The sequence below is a fragment of the Giraffa tippelskirchi genome, chromosome 13 (genome assembly GCF_054371585.1).
Source record: "Giraffa tippelskirchi isolate mGirTip1 chromosome 13, T2T-mGirTip1v1.2.pri, whole genome shotgun sequence".
NCBI lineage: Eukaryota > Metazoa > Chordata > Mammalia > Artiodactyla > Giraffidae > Giraffa > Giraffa tippelskirchi.
This window is the reverse complement of record NC_137287.1, coordinates 95,867,562-95,884,292: the sequence shown is the minus strand read 5'-3', so window position 1 is coordinate 95,884,292 and position 16,731 is coordinate 95,867,562. Positions and strand designations below refer to the sequence as shown.

Below are 16,731 nucleotides of genomic sequence, written 5' to 3'. Positions count from 1 at the left end.
ACGCTCTGTTTCCTTTGTCCAGCTGCCCCACCCCTGGCTGTGACGGCAGTGGCCACATCACTGGGAACTATGCCTCCCACCGCAGGTTCGTCCCCCGCTTGGGTCCGCCTGGCCTGGGTGCTGTGTGGTGGGTCTTCTCCCTCTGCTGCTCTGCTCCCCCTCTTTGGCTCATCCCAATATCCCATCTCTTCTCTTTCAGCCTCTCTGGTTGCCCTCTTGCTGACAAGAGCCTCAGAAACCTCATGGCTGCCCATTCTGCTGACCTCAAGTATGTCTGCCCTCCTGGCCTCCCATCTCTGGGGTGGCTTCCTTGCTCTGCTCACTTTCATGAGGCTCCAGCCCAAATCAGCCTTCTCGAGGGCTCCGGCACCAGACCGGCCCCAGCCAGAGGTGCAGGGCCGTGGGGCAGAGGCAGGGCCATGGACGGGCTGATTCTGCTTGGCTGGGATTCTCGCCACTCTGCCTGTCTCTCTCTGCTCTGAGCACTGCTGTCTGCCTGTCCCCTCAGGCCCAGGGCTGCTACGGGGTCCTGTGCTCCCCTCGGCCCTGCCAGCCTCTCTGAGGGCTGAGGGTCGGGAGGGCCAACAGGATGTAAGACCTGCCTCTGGCTCCTAGTGGCCCGGCCCATTCTCTCCCTCTCCTGAGGACCCCTGATGGGCTGCTGTCTGGGCCTGCTTTCCCCTGCTGTGGAGATCTGGGAGAAGTCCCGGACTGGCCATGGCTTGTAAGTCTCGTGGCTCAGAGGGCTGCAGGCTGTGTAGCTCTTGCTAAGTGGACTGGATGCTGGTGATGGCCGAGAAACTCCGTGCTTGTCCTTCCTCCTGCACCCCTTCCAGCTGCTTCTGTCTTGGCCCCTGGTGCCCCCCACTCCACGCCTCACCTCTATGCTCACCCTTCCTTTTTGCTGTGCCTGCTCTCTGCTTTTGCTCCTCCTGCCCCTGACAACCGGGCAGGGCAGCCCAGTGGCACCAGCCACTCTGACTGACAGCCTTGTTCGAGCGAGGAGCACGCACCCAGAGGTTTCCTGGCTCTCAGCATCCTTCTGGGGCTGGAGTTGGGGATCGTGATGGCCTTTGATTTCATGCCTTTAGTTGAGATGTGACATCGCGGCTGGTGTGGCCCTGAGCCACATAGTGCTGACCCTGTGCTCCCAGGCTGAACCGAGGTTGTGGAAGGAGGGCCCCCTCTTGGCCCCTCAGGTCACTCCCTCTCCAGGGGATTTCTCCCACTCTGGGCCTCTGTGTTGGGGGCCCTGCATCCAGGCCAGATTTCACTGACTCAGCCTGATCTGGGGCTCTGGTGCCTTTGAGATGTGGAGCTACGGCTGCCAGAAGCCTCCAGGGACCTGCACTGACTTAAAACGGGCAGGAAGCTCCAGGTCTGTCTGAGCAGTGGGTCCTGCCAGCCTCACTTCTGTGGCTCTGGGGAGCCTGTCTGGTCCTAGTAGAAGCATGTCGTTACCTGTTTTACCAGTGAGGTCTTCCAGTCCCACACACAAGGCTGGGCAGAGTTCATGACCAGAAGCATGTTTCCAGGAGTTTTATCAGTTTTGACACTAGCATGTTCTGAGGCAGGTTCACATATGTGCTCGCTGACCCCAAGTGTCCAACTCCAGAAATGCAATGAGACCCTCAGGCCTGTAGGCTTGGAATGCTCTTCCCCACCCCCCTCTTCCCTCTTTCCTTCCTCTCTTCTTTTACCATCTTTCTCATGATTCTTTCTCCTGTTTCCTTTTCCAATTCGACTTGCTTTTCTAACTGATCAGTTTCTGTGGTTTTCCAGCTTGAGGGTGGTGGAATTCTAGAAGTGACCGCCTGCCCTCAGTAGCCCTTTTCCTGCAGAGCAGTTGGTCAGGGTTCCTGGAAGTGACACATGGACTTGGCCCTTGGTCTGGGTCCAGAAACGTGGCCAGTAGGGAGGGTCAGCGCCCTTCTGAGATGGAGAGCCTGTGAAGAACTGTAATCCAAACTTGTTTGGAAGTTGGTGACGGAAAGTGTTCCTTGTGTGAAACAAATTACTCCCCAACTGCCTCTGAAGTGCTTCTTTCCCCCGGGAGTCCTCCTGTGGAGGCTACTCCTCACCTGCTTCAGGCCACAGCGTGGATGTGGCCTGGCTCCCCCATGTTCTTCTCTCCTTCCCCTGCCCAGTGGGTGTCTGGCACCTTGATCAGCTTTGTGGCAGTGTCGGGTGAAGGAAACCCAACCACGGAGGGGCAAAGGCACCCGTGCCATGCCTCGCAAATGAGTCTTCTTTGGCAGCCCCCCACCAACACTTGGGTGCAGTGACAGTCGCAGATGAAGTGTTTTCTGTGTTTTGATCACAATCCAAGGGCATTTATTCTTCCCTTCCAAGTGTCCCATGTGGTCAGGATCTGGGGACTTGGGTACCTCGGGCCACATGGCTCACTCCATGTGTGGGGCTTATGAGCACAGTCACACACCCTGCTGGACCATGATGGGGGAGCTCTGCACAGGTTGGGGGACAGCCCCTGCCCTGGCCACGGGACTTGGATAGCGGCAGGGTGAGGTCTGGTGTGAGCTAAGCTGCCTAGCGTCATCCTCTGGCCCAGACAACGCACTCAGAAGAGATGGTGGCCGGCGTGGCCAGTGGCCAGTGCAGACACTTGTTTCTCCAGCCACGTGACATCATCTTCTCTTGGACACAACTCTTGGGGAAAAACCATGACATCAGGCTGGCACCTGATGGAAGGTGGGGGGAATCCTGCCTTCCTGGAATGGAAGTGCCCTCATGTGCATGTTCTCATTGAGTCGCTCCCCTGACCAAGACCTCCTCCCAGGCACTGCCAGGGGCTGCACCCTGCAAGGGTGTCACTCACAGACGAGTGTCTCACTCACAGCCACAGAGGCTGGGGGCTGCCGTGAACCCACCACCCTGGCCACTGCCTACAGCGCTGAGCCCTGTGTTCTGCAGCTGAAAAGGAGCGGGGAGAAGGACTGTCCTTGCTGAGGATGTCACAGGGCCTGGGCCTCAGTGCAGAGGGCCAGGCAAAGGACTCCCTGGTCCTCACAGTGTAGTCCAGGGGACCTTCTTGAGCAGCTGGAGCCTGAGGACCTCAGGCCACGCAGAGACGCAGAGTGTCAGAGCAGGAGGTCCTGGCAGCTGGGGTTCATTTGAACGGGTGATGCTGAAACTGGATGGAGGTGGTGGGTGATTTCCATTAAAACGCAGAAGCCTCCTTGCCCCAGATGTGGGTTGAAATGTGACCACACATGACTGAGGTGGGGGGCATCATAATCTCAGTGGGGTCTGAGTCACCCCAAAGCCCGACATGAGGGAGACTGACCCCTTGGCCAACTGCCAGGCCAGGGAAGCATCGATGGGTGGCCCTTGGGGCAGGGACGAGGAGGGCACCTCAAGAAGGTCTGAGGGGCTGGGAAGGAGGCCGCCAGGGATCTAGCCCCTCTGTGTTGCCATGCCAGCCTAATGGGGGTGGCAGTGTCGGCCTGTGGACATCGGGGAGGAGGATGGAGAGGAGGGGCCTTGGACGTGCCAGAGCCTGGGCACGAGGCAGCCTCCACTGATTGACAGGCCAACTTCAATGTCCTTGCCCCGCTCCAGCTGGTGCACTGCCCCACCACCCTCTGGGGCCAGTTTTGTGCTGAGGAATGGCCTTGGCTCCACAGCTCACTCTCTGTGTGAGGATGAAGCCAGAAATGGCAGATAAGCACCAGGGTCCTGCTGGGTCACACAGGATGGAATTGGGCCTTCACAAGAGACAAGGCGTGAGCGGCAGGCCCATCCTGGAGGAGGCATCCCGAGGACCACATGCAGGGTTGGGAACCAGTGCTCTGATGCCAGCAGAAACTGATCCATGTTTCGTCACTGGATGCTCAGGGAAAAATAGCTCAGGCTCGTGTATTAAAGGGGATTTCTACCTTCGACATGATATATTCACCAAACGTTTTGGGTGTAGAGAGTCAGACTTTTGTGTTCTGTGCCTCCCCAGCTCCCTTCCACTGGTGCCAGCCACCTCTCGAAAACCTTGGGCGCTTGCCAAGTGGGGGTGATGCCCCAACATTGCCAGGGCTAGGGGTGGTGAGTCTCAGGTGCTCGGTACAGCCGTCTGTGAGCACAGGCAGTCCTTCTCCAGCAACCTCAAGGAGGATGAGCCGGTCCTAGGTGCTAGGTTTGCATCTTGAGAGCACACTTAAAGGCCCACAGGTGTTCTGGAGCCTTCTCATCCAGCCTGGTCCTTTGCAGGAGGCTGAGTTGGGAGCCCACCGCCCTGCAGGGGAATGTGTTCTCTCCTGGCCCTCCTGGTCCCCCTAGAGAGACAGGGTGCCAAGTTCTGAGGCCTGGAGGTCATGACTATGTGAGACCTCAGTGGCAGGGCTGTCGAGGGCCAAGTATGGTCTGCGGCTGAGTGACTTCCGCAGCTCTGGTCTCAGCCACGCTGTCCTCCACAGGTGCCCCACGCCCGGCTGCGATGGCTCAGGCCACATAACGGGGAACTACGCATCGCACCGGAGGTGAGCCTGTCCTAGGTGCTCTGGGTGCCGGGCCAGCAGAGTGGGGGTCTCCTCAGACTGATGAAGTTCCAGGATCCAAGTGACGCATTAGCGCTGCTGCACCCTGGGCCCGTTTCTTCCCTCGAGTCTCAATTGTTGATGTTCTCAGAGCTGATTGGGGTACCCTCTGGCCAGAACTGGGGGCCGCTTCCTGGACATGGCCTTGCTGCCCACAGAGCCTGAGGGGTGGGGGGAGGCAGGTGGGTTGAGAAGTTGCTGTCCTTAAACCTCTGTGGCATTTTTTCCTCTTGTAAAACCAGCTTGTCAGGCTGCCCTCGTGCCAAGAAAAGTGGAGCCAAGGCCACACCTGCGAAGGACGACAAGGAAGACCCTGAGCTGATGAAGTGAGTGGGGGTCCTGCTGGCCGCCTGGCTGCTGTGCAGACTTGGGGTTTCCCTGTATTTTATCATTTTAAAAGCCCCTTCTAGACTCTATTGCTTTGATACAGCTGTGACAAGGCCCATTTTTACCGACGTGCTCAGACTATGCACAGGGACAACCTCGCAGGTGGGAGCCATGTGCATTATGTGGAGGACACCTGCGTGCATGGGCTCCTGTCTGGACTTCTCAGGTCTGTGGTGTTTGATGGGCCGAGAGAGGCAGAGTGCCCTGCCTCCTGTGCACCTAGGGCATTTGGGCCTGGGCCTCAGGGCGTGGGCCACCCCGGGCACTCACGGGCACTACAGCCTGCGTGGCTTCTGGTCTGGTGGGAGGGGTCAGTGTAGGAGTCAAGGAGGAGAGTGTGGTTAGAAGGACAGGGAGCCTTTGAATTGTGTGCATCTGTGAGTCCCCACGCCTCTGCAGGGAGCTGATGTGCAGTGAGGGGGCCTGGGAGGGTCATTCTGAACTGGGAGTCGACAGTCCTCTTGGGAGGAGAGAGACATCCTGGGCCTTAAGTGAACAGTGTCCCTGACCTCTACCGACCTTCTCCCTGGGGGTTGCTGCCCTGTCATGAACCCTGACCCGGACTCACCTGGTGCGGCTGGTACTTATCCTTCCAGAAGGGACCCTGCCCCTCAGGCTCCCCACTTGCAGGTGCCACAGGTGCAAGCAGGGTGACCCACCACCCAATTTGCCCAGGACTTTCAGAGCTGACAACGGGTAGAGCAGGCGGTGGGTCCCGCCGGGGCAGGTGAGGACTGGAAGAGAATGACTCTGGCTGCCTGGTGGCCCAGGTACTGGAGTAGCTTGGCTGGGCAGGTCCACGGGAAGCAGGTCTGCCAAAACAGCTGACACTCACCTCTGCAGAGGGGCTTGACCTGGCCGGAGTTGTGCTGGCTTCTCCAGGGAGCTCAGCCCAGCTGTGGCCCAAACATCTGCTTGGCCACAGAGAAGGGGCCAAATTGACCAGTGTTATGCCCTTCAAAGAGGACGGCCCTACCAGCTGTTTGCTGTAATAAGGCAGTGACTTGTTTATTTAATTTATACAGTAAAAATGTAATGAATACTAAATCAAAAATGCAAAATACTGGTAGTTGGTATTGTGAATGCTGCCTACCAAATGAGAGGGTGGATAAAGAATATTTTTTTCTTCCAAGAATCTAGGAATTTGCCTGTGATCATATAAATGCTTTGCTGTTATGGATTTAGCAGGGATCCTGCTGGTGTGATAAGTGAATTGTGCTGCATTTGCAAACGATTAAAATCAAGATCAGCATTTTTCACATTAACTGGGAAAAATGGTTTTCCTCTTCCTGATGTGCTGTCAACTTTGCTTTTTAAAAAAAAAACTTGAGAATTTGCAGCCAAGTGGAGAATGTGACTTCTAGAAATAGTTCAGCATTTATAGGATGGATGAAGTTTCTAATGGCTCCATGGCAAGGAAAAGAGGCCATCCACATAGTGCCTCTGTTTTATAGGACCTCCTCCCTAGCCATAAAATTTACCCATATTTATAATTGATGAGCGTCTTTACACAAGTGCAGACGGCAGCAGAAACTTTAATCAGTGCTCTGGTTCCTACTGCTTGAAGTGACGTGGCTGGCAGGCACTGGCTGTGATGTGTAGGGGCTGGTGGAGGCAGGGTCCCTTTTATGACATCTTGTGTCTGCAGCTTTTGAGATTAAGGCGGGTCAGCGCTTTGTGGTAAATCCCTTTGGCCACAAGTAGATAACTGACCATGAAAGTCTCTGGAGGTTCCCATGTGGAGGTTGGGAGCTGCACGTCCATCACTGTGGGGAGGCCGCACTGTCCCCGGCTGCACTGGCACTGAACCAAAGAGCTGTGCCTCTGACCGAGGGTCCCCTGGGTGCGCTACACAACTTAACGAGAGGTCACCGGACACTGAAGATTTGGACCCAGGGTGTGGAGGGAGAGACCAGCAGTGCTGCTGCAGCGTGTCATGAGTGCACTTCCTGGGGGCGCCTGTGGCCCCTCCTGAGGTGAAGGCTAGGGTTCTGCAAAGAGAACGGGAAAGCAGAGCCTGGGTTCATCTGTGTGGTGACTTGAAGAGGCGCCTCTCACTTGGCTTTTTGATCCTGTGATGTCAGCCTCACGGGCACCTCAGAAGGCCCAGCCCAGGAGTCCTCTGGAACCCCACAGTTGGGAGGTGTCCAAGTGTGGGGGGGGGACATAGATTGCAACCTCCCCAAGCCCCCTGCAGGGGCCCCTGGGAGTGACTCTGTTCTGGATTGGGGCTACAGTGGCCTTGGACCAGCTCAGTGGACAACCCTCATGTCTGGGCCCATGTGGCTGGGCTGGATAAGAAAGAAGAGCCACGAGAGGGGACAGGTGAGGATGGTCCCAGCCGAGGAGGCCACTTCTGAGACTGAAAGGTTGCTGCTGTGAGCCGTGAATGACGCTGGGATTCGTGGCTTCTGGAGGAGAGGAATTCGATTGGTGGCCAGAGATGAGGCTTGATCACTCAGAGATTTTGTGTAGCAAAGTTTTATTAAAGTATAAAATGGATGGAGAAAGTGGCTGACGCAGACATCAAAGGGAACAGAAAGAGTGCCCCCTTGCTAGTTTTTAGCAAGGCGTTTTATACCTGTTGGCAAGCTGCTGATCAGATAAAAGAAATGCCTCGAGACTGAGCGAGTTGCACCAGGCCCCTCTCCCACAACACGCATTTTGACACAGAGTGGCACAAGGGCAGTCATGCCTGGCCATAGAACAATTGACATGGATCTTGAATAAAGACAGATTTCCAAGCAAATACATACTTTCATTAATGTAGCATAAAAGAAAACATTTCCATAAGAAAAACACATTGGTTAGCTCAAGGTTTGAGATAAAGTTCAGTTCAGGTGGAACCAGGTGTTGCCATGACAACACAGGATTAGAAGAGAAAAGAGAAAAAAAAAAACGTTTGCCACTTGAAGTTTGTTTCTTCCTGCGGCTTGGGGACCTCTAGCCTTCCTACCCAGGCTGTTAACCCTCTCAAGATGAGGGCAGAGTGTGGGGGCCACCAGGCAGCGCACCACCCCCAGCCTTGCCACCTCTGGGGGCTTCCTGCCTCTGACTTGTCTGTATCCCAGGGACCTCTCTGTGAACTGGGTCCACTGTGACTTTCGGGTCTGCGGCGGCCGTAGAAAGCGTTGACAAATGGCTAGTGCTCAGAGCAAGCTCCCAGCAAGTGGTCTCTGGGGTGATACAGAATGATGCTGGCAGCAAGGTCCAGGTGTGGACCAGGAGGCCACCAAGAGTCAGCTCCAGGCCCCCTGGGGTCACTGCTGCTGAGGGACAGGGAGAGAAGGTGGCTGCTGACCCCCAAGCCACACAGGGGATGTGAGGCTGAGGCTGAAGAGGGAGTGCGAGCCCTCTGCTAGTTTATCCAGGGGACACCAGCACGTCTCAGGGTCTGGCTTGGCGGGGTCTCTGGGCTCCTCTTCAAGCTCCAGCACCCAGTGTTCACTTCTGACCTCTCTGTGCCCAGGTGCCCAGTTCCAGGCTGTGTGGGGCTTGGTCACATCAGCGGCAAATACGCCTCTCACAGAAGTGCGTCGGGCTGCCCGCTGGCAGCTCGGAGGCAGAAAGAGGGTTCCCTCAATGGCTCGTCTTTCTCCTGGAAGTCCCTGAAGAATGAGGGGCCTGCCTGCCCCACCCCGGGTTGCGATGGCTCCGGTCACGCCAATGGGAGCTTCCTCACCCACCGCAGGTGATTGTCCCCACCCCCACTCTTCTGTCACCCAGGAGAGACCCCAGCTGTGGGACGGTGGCAAGGCTCCCAAGGGATGTGCCAGACCAGGGATGTGTCTGACCCAGGTGAGAACAGTAGTTTCTTGAGGAAAAAGACCCAAATTGATAGCCACCTGGGGGAAGCCATGGAAACCTGCTGGGACCACGTGACGGCCTGTGTGACGTGTCACCCAGGTGTCTACTGTCCTAAGACCCCTTTATACATCCCATGGAGTCCCTCTGGCAAGAGAGAGCAGAGCCCTCCTGTGTCTGGGACACACTTTCTTAAAGCAGGCTGAGGCTTTTCCTGAAAAGTGTTGTCACAGCTCACGCCCTGTCCCTCCTACTGGGATTTCTTCTTTGAACGTGGGGCCTAGGCCTTTCCTTGCTCTACAAGGGACCCCTCCATGCCCGACAGTCGGCCCGGGCAGCACTGTCCAGCTCTGACCTGCCCTGATGCTGCCCCTGGCGCTGAGGGTCTTGCCCCACCAGCCCTCTTCCTCTCTGTGTTGGGAAGCCACATGAGTTGCTGCTTGGTCCTGTCAGAAACCTCATTTTCCTATGTTGTTTTTTTTGTCCTCATCTCTCCACCTCTAAGATTAATTCACTCATTCATTCCACAAGCCATTGCTGAAAGCACATCAAATACCAGTCTCTGGAGAACAAGATGACAACCAGCCCTCCTGGAGCTGAGTGGTCAGGGCAGGTGCAGAGACAGACTGCAAACCAACAAATATGTTATTAGTTTGGCGAGACGCTGTGGGGAAGATAGAGCAGGCAGGGGTGAGGAGGTCTTTTCTGAGAGGTGGTGCTTGCCTCGAGCCTCTGGGGACAAACCTTCAGGGCAGGGGCCTGAGCTGGGAATGGCCTGCGCTGTTGGAGGAGTGGGGGAGTGGGGGGCTTGGAGCCAGGACCGAGACACTAGAGATGAGTGACAACTCTCCAAACAGGATAGTCCTCCAACAGCCCAGCTCTCACTGGGACTTGTGACCTTAGACTGGCCTGTGAGGCATGACCTTGGATTAGTCTTCATGAATGACCTTTGCTTCTAGCTTGTCTGGCTGTCCCAGAGCGACCTTTGCAGGAAAGAAGGGAAAGCTCTCAGGGGATGAGGTTCTTGGCACGAAATTCAAGACGAGTGATGGTGAGGCTGCCCCCTGCACCCCCTGCATGTGGTCTTGGGACCTGAGTGGGTGGGTGGTTTAGGCAAGAGATGGGTCGAGAGGCAAAGCCCCTCCTGGAGTGAGTCGTGGTGGAGACAGAGCTCTTGAGCTGAGCTGCCAGGGCCCCTCACCTCGACTCAGAACATTTGGCTGCCCTGTGCCCAGCATAGACATCATCGCTCTAGCCTGGGGCTTGGTGAGCCCTACTGGCAGCACCAGAAGCCGTGTTCTCGGGGAGTGTGGACCTGTGTTTTCAGGCTTCATGAGAGGGAAGCGGAGGAAACCAGCACCATCTGGAAAAGCTTCCATTTTTATCTTAGCAATTAACACTTGCCCAGGAGGTATCTGTTTTCCCACAAAGGCTAGGGCCTGGAGGCACACAGCTGACACGTGGCCACTTTCCCAGTCTGAGATGTGGGCCACGAGCCACTGGGGCTTCTACTCCGAAAGGGCTCCTCAGGCCCATCTAGAAAGCAGGCCTTGACTGACCCCCTCCCAACCTTGCAAGAACTGCGACTGAGATTTCTCTCTGGGGTAGTGCTTGACAACGATGAGGAGATCAAGCAGCTGAACCAGGAGATTCGAGACCTGAACGAGTCCAACTCTGAGATGGAGGCTGCCATGCTGCAGCTACAGTCCCAGGTGGGTGGTGCCGCCCCGCCTCGCCCCCACCTGCGCTCAAACCCAGGATGTCCTTCCCATCCTTCCTCTTCTCTTCTGGGGTGGGGGGGCGGCCCAGCCCCTCATCAAGATTCTGCTCAGCACATGCTCCACCCATCAGGAGTCCTGAGGTGCTGGTAGCCATCATCCTGTTGGTTAGTAGGAGCAGAACCGCAGCGTGGTTCATCAGAACCTGACTGGAGCTGGGTTCCAGCCTAGCATGGCCATACACCAGCTCAGTGACCTGGTGGACCTCTTATTCCGAGTGTGCCTTGACGTCCTCCCAGGCAGATGAGGGTAATACGAGAATCGGCCCCATTTGGTTGTTGTAAGATGAATGCATTTCTACAAGGAAAGCAATTTGCACAGGGTCTGACCTGGAAGAACTGCTGTGCTGAGAGACAGGGTTACAGATTGCCTTACATCTGTGTCCTATCCCTGAGTTCCCCAAAATGAACACTCAAAACAAAAAACAGTGAAATTCTTATTTTGAAAAGAAGAACATGCCCTTCCTTGGCTGCTGAGTTGGGGCCGTAGCAGAGATAGGGGCACAGAGGAGCAGCTGCACATGGCCATGTCCCCAAGGACAAGGAGGTGACCTGGCCCTATGGGGTTGGTGGGTGGAGGGGACCAGGGAAGTGTGAGATGCTGGAGTCCTTGTGTCTTCTGTGGCCCCTCCTTTCTCTGGCAGACGGGCTTTTATGTCGACCTCCTCTTGCCCAGAAGCCGGTGTAAAAATAGCACCAGTTGATGAGGATCAGCAGGGATTTCTGTCCTGTCATGCAGCGTCTCCCCAGTTCAGAGGCAGTGGAAGTGGAGAGGGGGTGCAGGGGCTGTCTCTGGGCACTGAGACGCCCTTCTGGGTGGCTTTCCCCATATTTTTCCCTGCTGTTTTCCTTCTCGAAGTCCAAGGCGTCTCCCAGTGTCAGCACCCTTGGAAAGCAGCTCTGGTTTCTCTTTATTGGCCAGCATGCTCCTACTTATAGAGAGATTATTCACTAGTGTCCTTTTGGAAGGACTCAGAGTCCCCCCCCCCCCCCCAGGGAGTTTTGCATTGTGTGTCCTGCCAGAGAGTTCGGGCAGGGAAGGCAGGCTCAGGTCCTCTGCTCAAACCTTTTAAAGCCAAAGCCTTGTCACTGGGTAAGGAGAACATGATGCTCCTCCCCAGCCCCTCCTAAAAGGGCTCACAGTCCTGCACCCCAGGGATGGCCTGAGGCGCCATCCACACTGATGAGCTTGCTGGGGGCTGCCCTCCCAAGCATGTCTGCTGCAGGCCAGGCCCTGGGGTGGGCTTCCTGCCCGCCTTGCCCACAGGGCTCTGACACTCTTGAGACTCATGTGGTGCCTGCAGCACCCAGAGCAGGTGAGACTGCCCATGGCCGTCAGCCCGGTGGAGTTGTCCTCTGTCCTCTGCCGTTCCATGTGGAAGCCTTGGAGCCCCTGGAGAACTTTCGGACTCCCTCCTGGCGCCCTGTTGGGTCCAGAGAAGACATGTTTATGCTGGAAACCCCAGGATGGTCTTTGGTGTGCTGGTCCATTCAGCCGAGAGTGGCAGTGGTTTGCTCTGCTGCCTTCATAGTCTTGATGAGGCACTTGGTTGGTCTTTCTGGTGGGGATGTTCCACAAGGTGGGAACAGTGTTTCCACCACAGAGGAAGAGCAGGAAGCCAGTGGTGGGCTGGGATGTGAACCCAGTGTCTCCTTCTGTGCTCCTCTCCACCCCACAGGACAGCTGGGCTCAGAAAGCCATGGCCCCCCAGCCCCTAGCTCAGTCACTGTGTCCCCCCCTCCACCCAGGGACCGGCACTGCCAACCCTCACTGTGATAAGGCTCCTGCCTCTTCGCCCTCTCCTGGAGGGACATGAGATGGCCCAGTGGGCACGCCCGGCCTGCTCCCAGGAGGACACTCCAGGCAGCAGCTCTCTTCTCTGTCTGGCAGATCTCGTCCATGGAGAAAAGCCTGAAGAACATCGAGGAGGAGAACAAGCTCATCGAGGAACAGAACGAAGCCCTGTTTCTGGAGCTGTCGGGCCTGAGCCAGGCCCTCATCCAAAGTCTTGCCAACATCCGCCTTCCGCACATGGTAAGCAGTTAGCAGCCCTGTGGCCTCCCCAGTTGCGCTGGCACCTGTGTCCTGGGGCTTTGGGGAGGGCAGGCACCCCTCTGCCCCTGGAAGGGCTCCACCCCGGACAGATTGCTGCCCATGGCGGCTGTCGCATCCTGAGCAGCCTGTGCCATGGTGGTCTCAGCCCGAGTGCTGCCTGTGGTGGGTCTGCGCGCTCATCTCTGGGGGCATGGGCTCCCTGGGTCTGAGGCTCCCCCATCCACGCCCATTGCTTCTGGAAACCCTGGGGCCCCTCCATGGACGGGCCTCGCTAAACCAGTTGTGTTCTCCAGGAGCCGATATGTGAGCAGAATTTTGACGCCTATGTCAGCACCCTCACCGACATGTACTCCAACCAGGAGTGCTACCAGAACCCTGAGAACAAGGACCTCCTCGAGAGCATCAAGCAGGCCGTGAGGGGCATCCAGGTCTAGGCCTCCTTGTGTGAGGAGCCACCATGCTGACTCGGGGCGCCCAGGGCACCCCGACTCGCCTCTGTCTTTTACCTCCCTAGCCCTGCCCTCCCAGTGGAGATTCCCACTCACAGTGACTTCTCGTTGGCAGCCCAGGGTGGCCTCGGCGAGGGGGTGGGAGTGTTTAGCCAGAGGAGTGCCTGGAAATCCTCGTCTCCCTTGATGTGATGCACACGCCGGGCCAGAGGCCTTGACCTCTCAGTGTGAGTGCGGGGCGTGAAGTATTACAAAGTGATTTATTTTTGCTTCTGAAAGCTCGAAGTCTCCAATGGAAACTCACGGACAAGGTTCTCAGGGAAGTTTTGGAGCTGCAACCACAGTATTCCTTTGTCTGTCAAGGCCGAGAGGGCAGCTTGGCCGGGCGGGTGGTGCGTGTGACGAGTCAGCCTGGAGTGGCCAGCGCGCCCATGCGGTGAGGCCGCTGTGACAAGTGTGTTTCCTGTTGTCCTTTAATTCACTTTTATGTTAAGCATGGAAGAGAGCAGCGTTCCAGAGGGTAGGTTAGGAACAGGCCTGGAGGAAGCTGGCCCAGGACCCTGAAGACAGCGCCGGCTCCACAGGGAAGCACCTCTGGCGGAGCCCGCAGACCCTGCGCTCAGGGTCAGGCTCCCTCAAGGCTGCGGCCTTTAGACCCAGGTCAGGGTCAAGGTCAGGGCCTCTGGCTGGCTGTGTGCCCTCCTGGCCTGTGACCCACTACTGCCCATCACTGGGTCATGGCTGAGCTTTACCGAGGTGGGGGAAGTGACAGCAAGGTCAGGGGATAAATTCCTGACTGGAGACCACCAAGGTGTCACTTCTTTTTAGATCCATTCGAGATTCAAAAGAAGATAAATTTTGATTTAATGTGTTAAAAACACAATGTTCCTAACATGTAAATAGAGTCCAAGCCAACTGTGACTGCGATTCCAAGTTAGTATTTAAAAGTAGAGAAATTGCACTTCCTGGAAGAAATGAGAAAGTAGTTAGTTTAATTATTCTGTAAATTATTTAATTTTGTCAAAATGTAAGTATTTATATTCACAACCTCTTATGTTAATGTTGGCTATTTATTTAACATTTTTATTTATTAATTTTATACTATTTTACCTAGACCCCACACCAGGACATATGAGAGGGAAGTAAATGAAATCAAAGCAAACTTGACTATTTGACTATGAGAAGGGCCACAAAAAATCTTGCTGTAACTTCTAGTTATGATTTTAATGCAACTGAGTTATTTTTTATATATTTTGTTATTTATTCTTTTTAATAATGGAGTTTTTAAAAAGTATTTTGTAACTGAGGAATTTTGATAATTTGGGGATATTTCCCCTTTGGTCCAATGGAAAGAAAGACTTTTTGGTTCTCTTCATCCCTTTGGCTCCTTTTGTTTCAGGCACGGATGACAGCAAGTGGCATTCTGTGTTTATTGTTTATTTAAGTGTAGTGCAGCTGTGTGCTCTGGAGTGTCTCTCGTGTTGCGTCTGTGTGCCGGTTCTTGATGGCTGAGTCCTATCGCTGTGAGGGGCGCTGGCTGCAGGCCGCCCTGAGCAGCTCCCGCTCTAGGCTCCTGTCCTCTGACAGCTCTGATACTGTGATCCTCCTTCCTCAGGAAACGCTGACCCCACAGCACAGCACTTCTCAGTGTGTTTGCAGGGTGATTTCCTAATAAAAGTCCACTCTGACTGTGAGTGGGAGCCGTGTCTGTGGTGGGGGCGCCGATTCTGTCCAGGGAGCTCTGGGGGTCACCTTCTTGGAGAGAGGGCGGTGGGTGGGTCCTCCGTGATGCACGCGTGGGAGCCACTTTTCCCTTGTGGAACCGCCCTTCTGGGAGGTCTGAGTCACAGATCGCACATGTGTGAATTGGGGGTTTCTCTTAGGGTTAGAAGAAGTCTTCCTGCTGGTGTTGTTGGCCTGGGGCTGTGTGAAATGAGGGCTGCCCCAGGCCACCTCTCCTGGCTTCAGGAGGAAGCCCTGTGCAGGGGAGAGTTTGGACATTCTGGAGGGAGGCAGTTGAGAGGAGGGGAGAGAAAAGTGGAAGTGGGAGGGGGAGGCAGAGTGAGCTCTCTGGTGGCCTTTTCAGAGCTCCTGGATTCCGCCATATGTGAAGGCGGCTATGATTGCAGCGGCTTCTCACTGCTTTACACTTTTGTGTCAGGTGTGGCTCTCCCAGGTGAGACTCAGGTTTGGGGCTTCTAGTCAACATTCACCCTGAACGGTCATCACGCTTTGACCTCCCTGGGCATCTAGCTCTTGAGGGCAACCTGGAGCTCTCCACCTGACCTGTGAATAAAGGGAAACTTTTAGGAATTCTGGGCCTTACTTCCAAGCCCTGACCAAGTTGGACGGTTGAGGGTCTGGAGGGCTCCAGCTGCTGGTTGTGGGGACCAGAGCAGGCGGCAGCACACGGAAGGGTTCTGTGAAACCTGTGCAGCCTTGAGGAGGGGCTCCTGGAGGGCACAGAATATGGGTGCTCCAGGTCACACCCATCCATGTCAGCACGTGGGTGCTGGGGTGACAGCATTCTGGGGCCATGAAAGTTGGCTGCCTGATGGCAGGTGATGAGCAGAGGCCAGGACTGTGGAGGAATGGGCGGATTGCCACGTCCATCCCGTATGGGCATCCTGCATTGTCCTGCTCCCACTCTCTCCCAGGGCTCTGCCTGCTCCCTGCCAAGTGTTCAGCGGGCTGCTTAGCCTCCTGACTCTGACATGTTGCACTTCAAGGGACCCACCTCACTGCCCCCAACCCCACACTAGTTTAGCTAGAACCTCTCCCCAGCGCCACGGGGCGTGGCCTCAGCGCGTGCTTCCAAGGCCTCCAGCAACCTGAGAAGCACCGATGCCTGTGGAGGTGACAGTATGCAGGTACAGGTGTGCTTGCCATGCTGGCCCCCAGCCGGCTTCATCGTGGGGTGCTCTGCTGGTGGGCTCGGCGAAGCCTGATTGGCCTGAAGACCCAGGAAGACAGCATGACTGGGAAGAGGGCCCCAGAGGTCAGCCTCCAGAGCAGGTAAGTGTGCAGGTGCAGGGGGACCAAGGGGCTGTGGGGGCTGGGGACAGGGCTGGAGCAGGGCTCTCTCCACTAGCCGCATCTCAGTAAAGACTTCTGTGCGTAGTTGGGGACAGGTGGGCCACGGTGAGAGGGCAGCCGGGGAGAGATCAGTTTCAAAGCAGCCCTGGACTGGTCCTGGGCCTGGGCTCCATCCAGGATGGACTCAACTTTGCTCTTCAGGGCTGCACCGGCCCACGGCTGGCTGGGTGCACCAAAGGTGTGCCCCTGGAACATGGATGGCACCCGCTGCTGTGGGATCCCGGAAGATTTCTCAGAGAAGCTGTGTGTGAGATGTGGCTGGTGGGTCGGAGGAAGGGCTTGCTGGAGAGGGAGCACTGAGCACCTTGAGCTCAGATGTTGGTGCGTAGGACCCTGATATTGAAGAACTATGGCCAGAGGAGGCTGCTTGGTCCTGTAAGACCTGTAGGTTTTCCCAACTCTGTTTCGGTTGCCAGAGTTCTGAGATATACTAGGGAGCCTGGTCTCGGGGTTCTGGGTCCTCAGTATCTTTCCTTTGGAAGCTCTCAGCTTCCATCCACCATGATGTCCTGGGCTTCTGAGGGTTTGTCCACTGTGGGGTCAGCAGACTGAGCTTGAATGGGGCTCTGCCTTCACCCACTGGTGTCTGTGCCTGATGCTATGGGCAGAGGGACC

The 16,731-nt window shown here is 56.0% G+C and overlaps 1 protein-coding gene across 1 annotated transcript in view; it reads left to right on the top strand.

Moving 5' to 3' along the window:
- MYT1 (myelin transcription factor 1) overlaps positions 1–14,714 on the top strand; it is a 44,404-nt gene extending 29,690 nt beyond the window's left edge. Inside the window, exons 14-22 of the mRNA XM_081557346.1 lie at positions 23–85; positions 200–268; positions 4,428–4,490; positions 4,790–4,873; positions 8,404–8,625; positions 9,698–9,789; positions 10,347–10,450; positions 12,407–12,550; positions 12,865–14,714. Of these exons, the coding sequence (XP_081413472.1) occupies positions 23–85; positions 200–268; positions 4,428–4,490; positions 4,790–4,873; positions 8,404–8,625; positions 9,698–9,789; positions 10,347–10,450; positions 12,407–12,550; positions 12,865–13,005 (982 nt within the window). The 3' untranslated portion in view covers positions 13,006–14,714. The remainder of the gene's footprint in view (positions 1–22; positions 86–199; positions 269–4,427; positions 4,491–4,789; positions 4,874–8,403; positions 8,626–9,697; positions 9,790–10,346; positions 10,451–12,406; positions 12,551–12,864) is intronic.
- Positions 14,715–16,731: the final 2,017 nt, after the last annotated feature.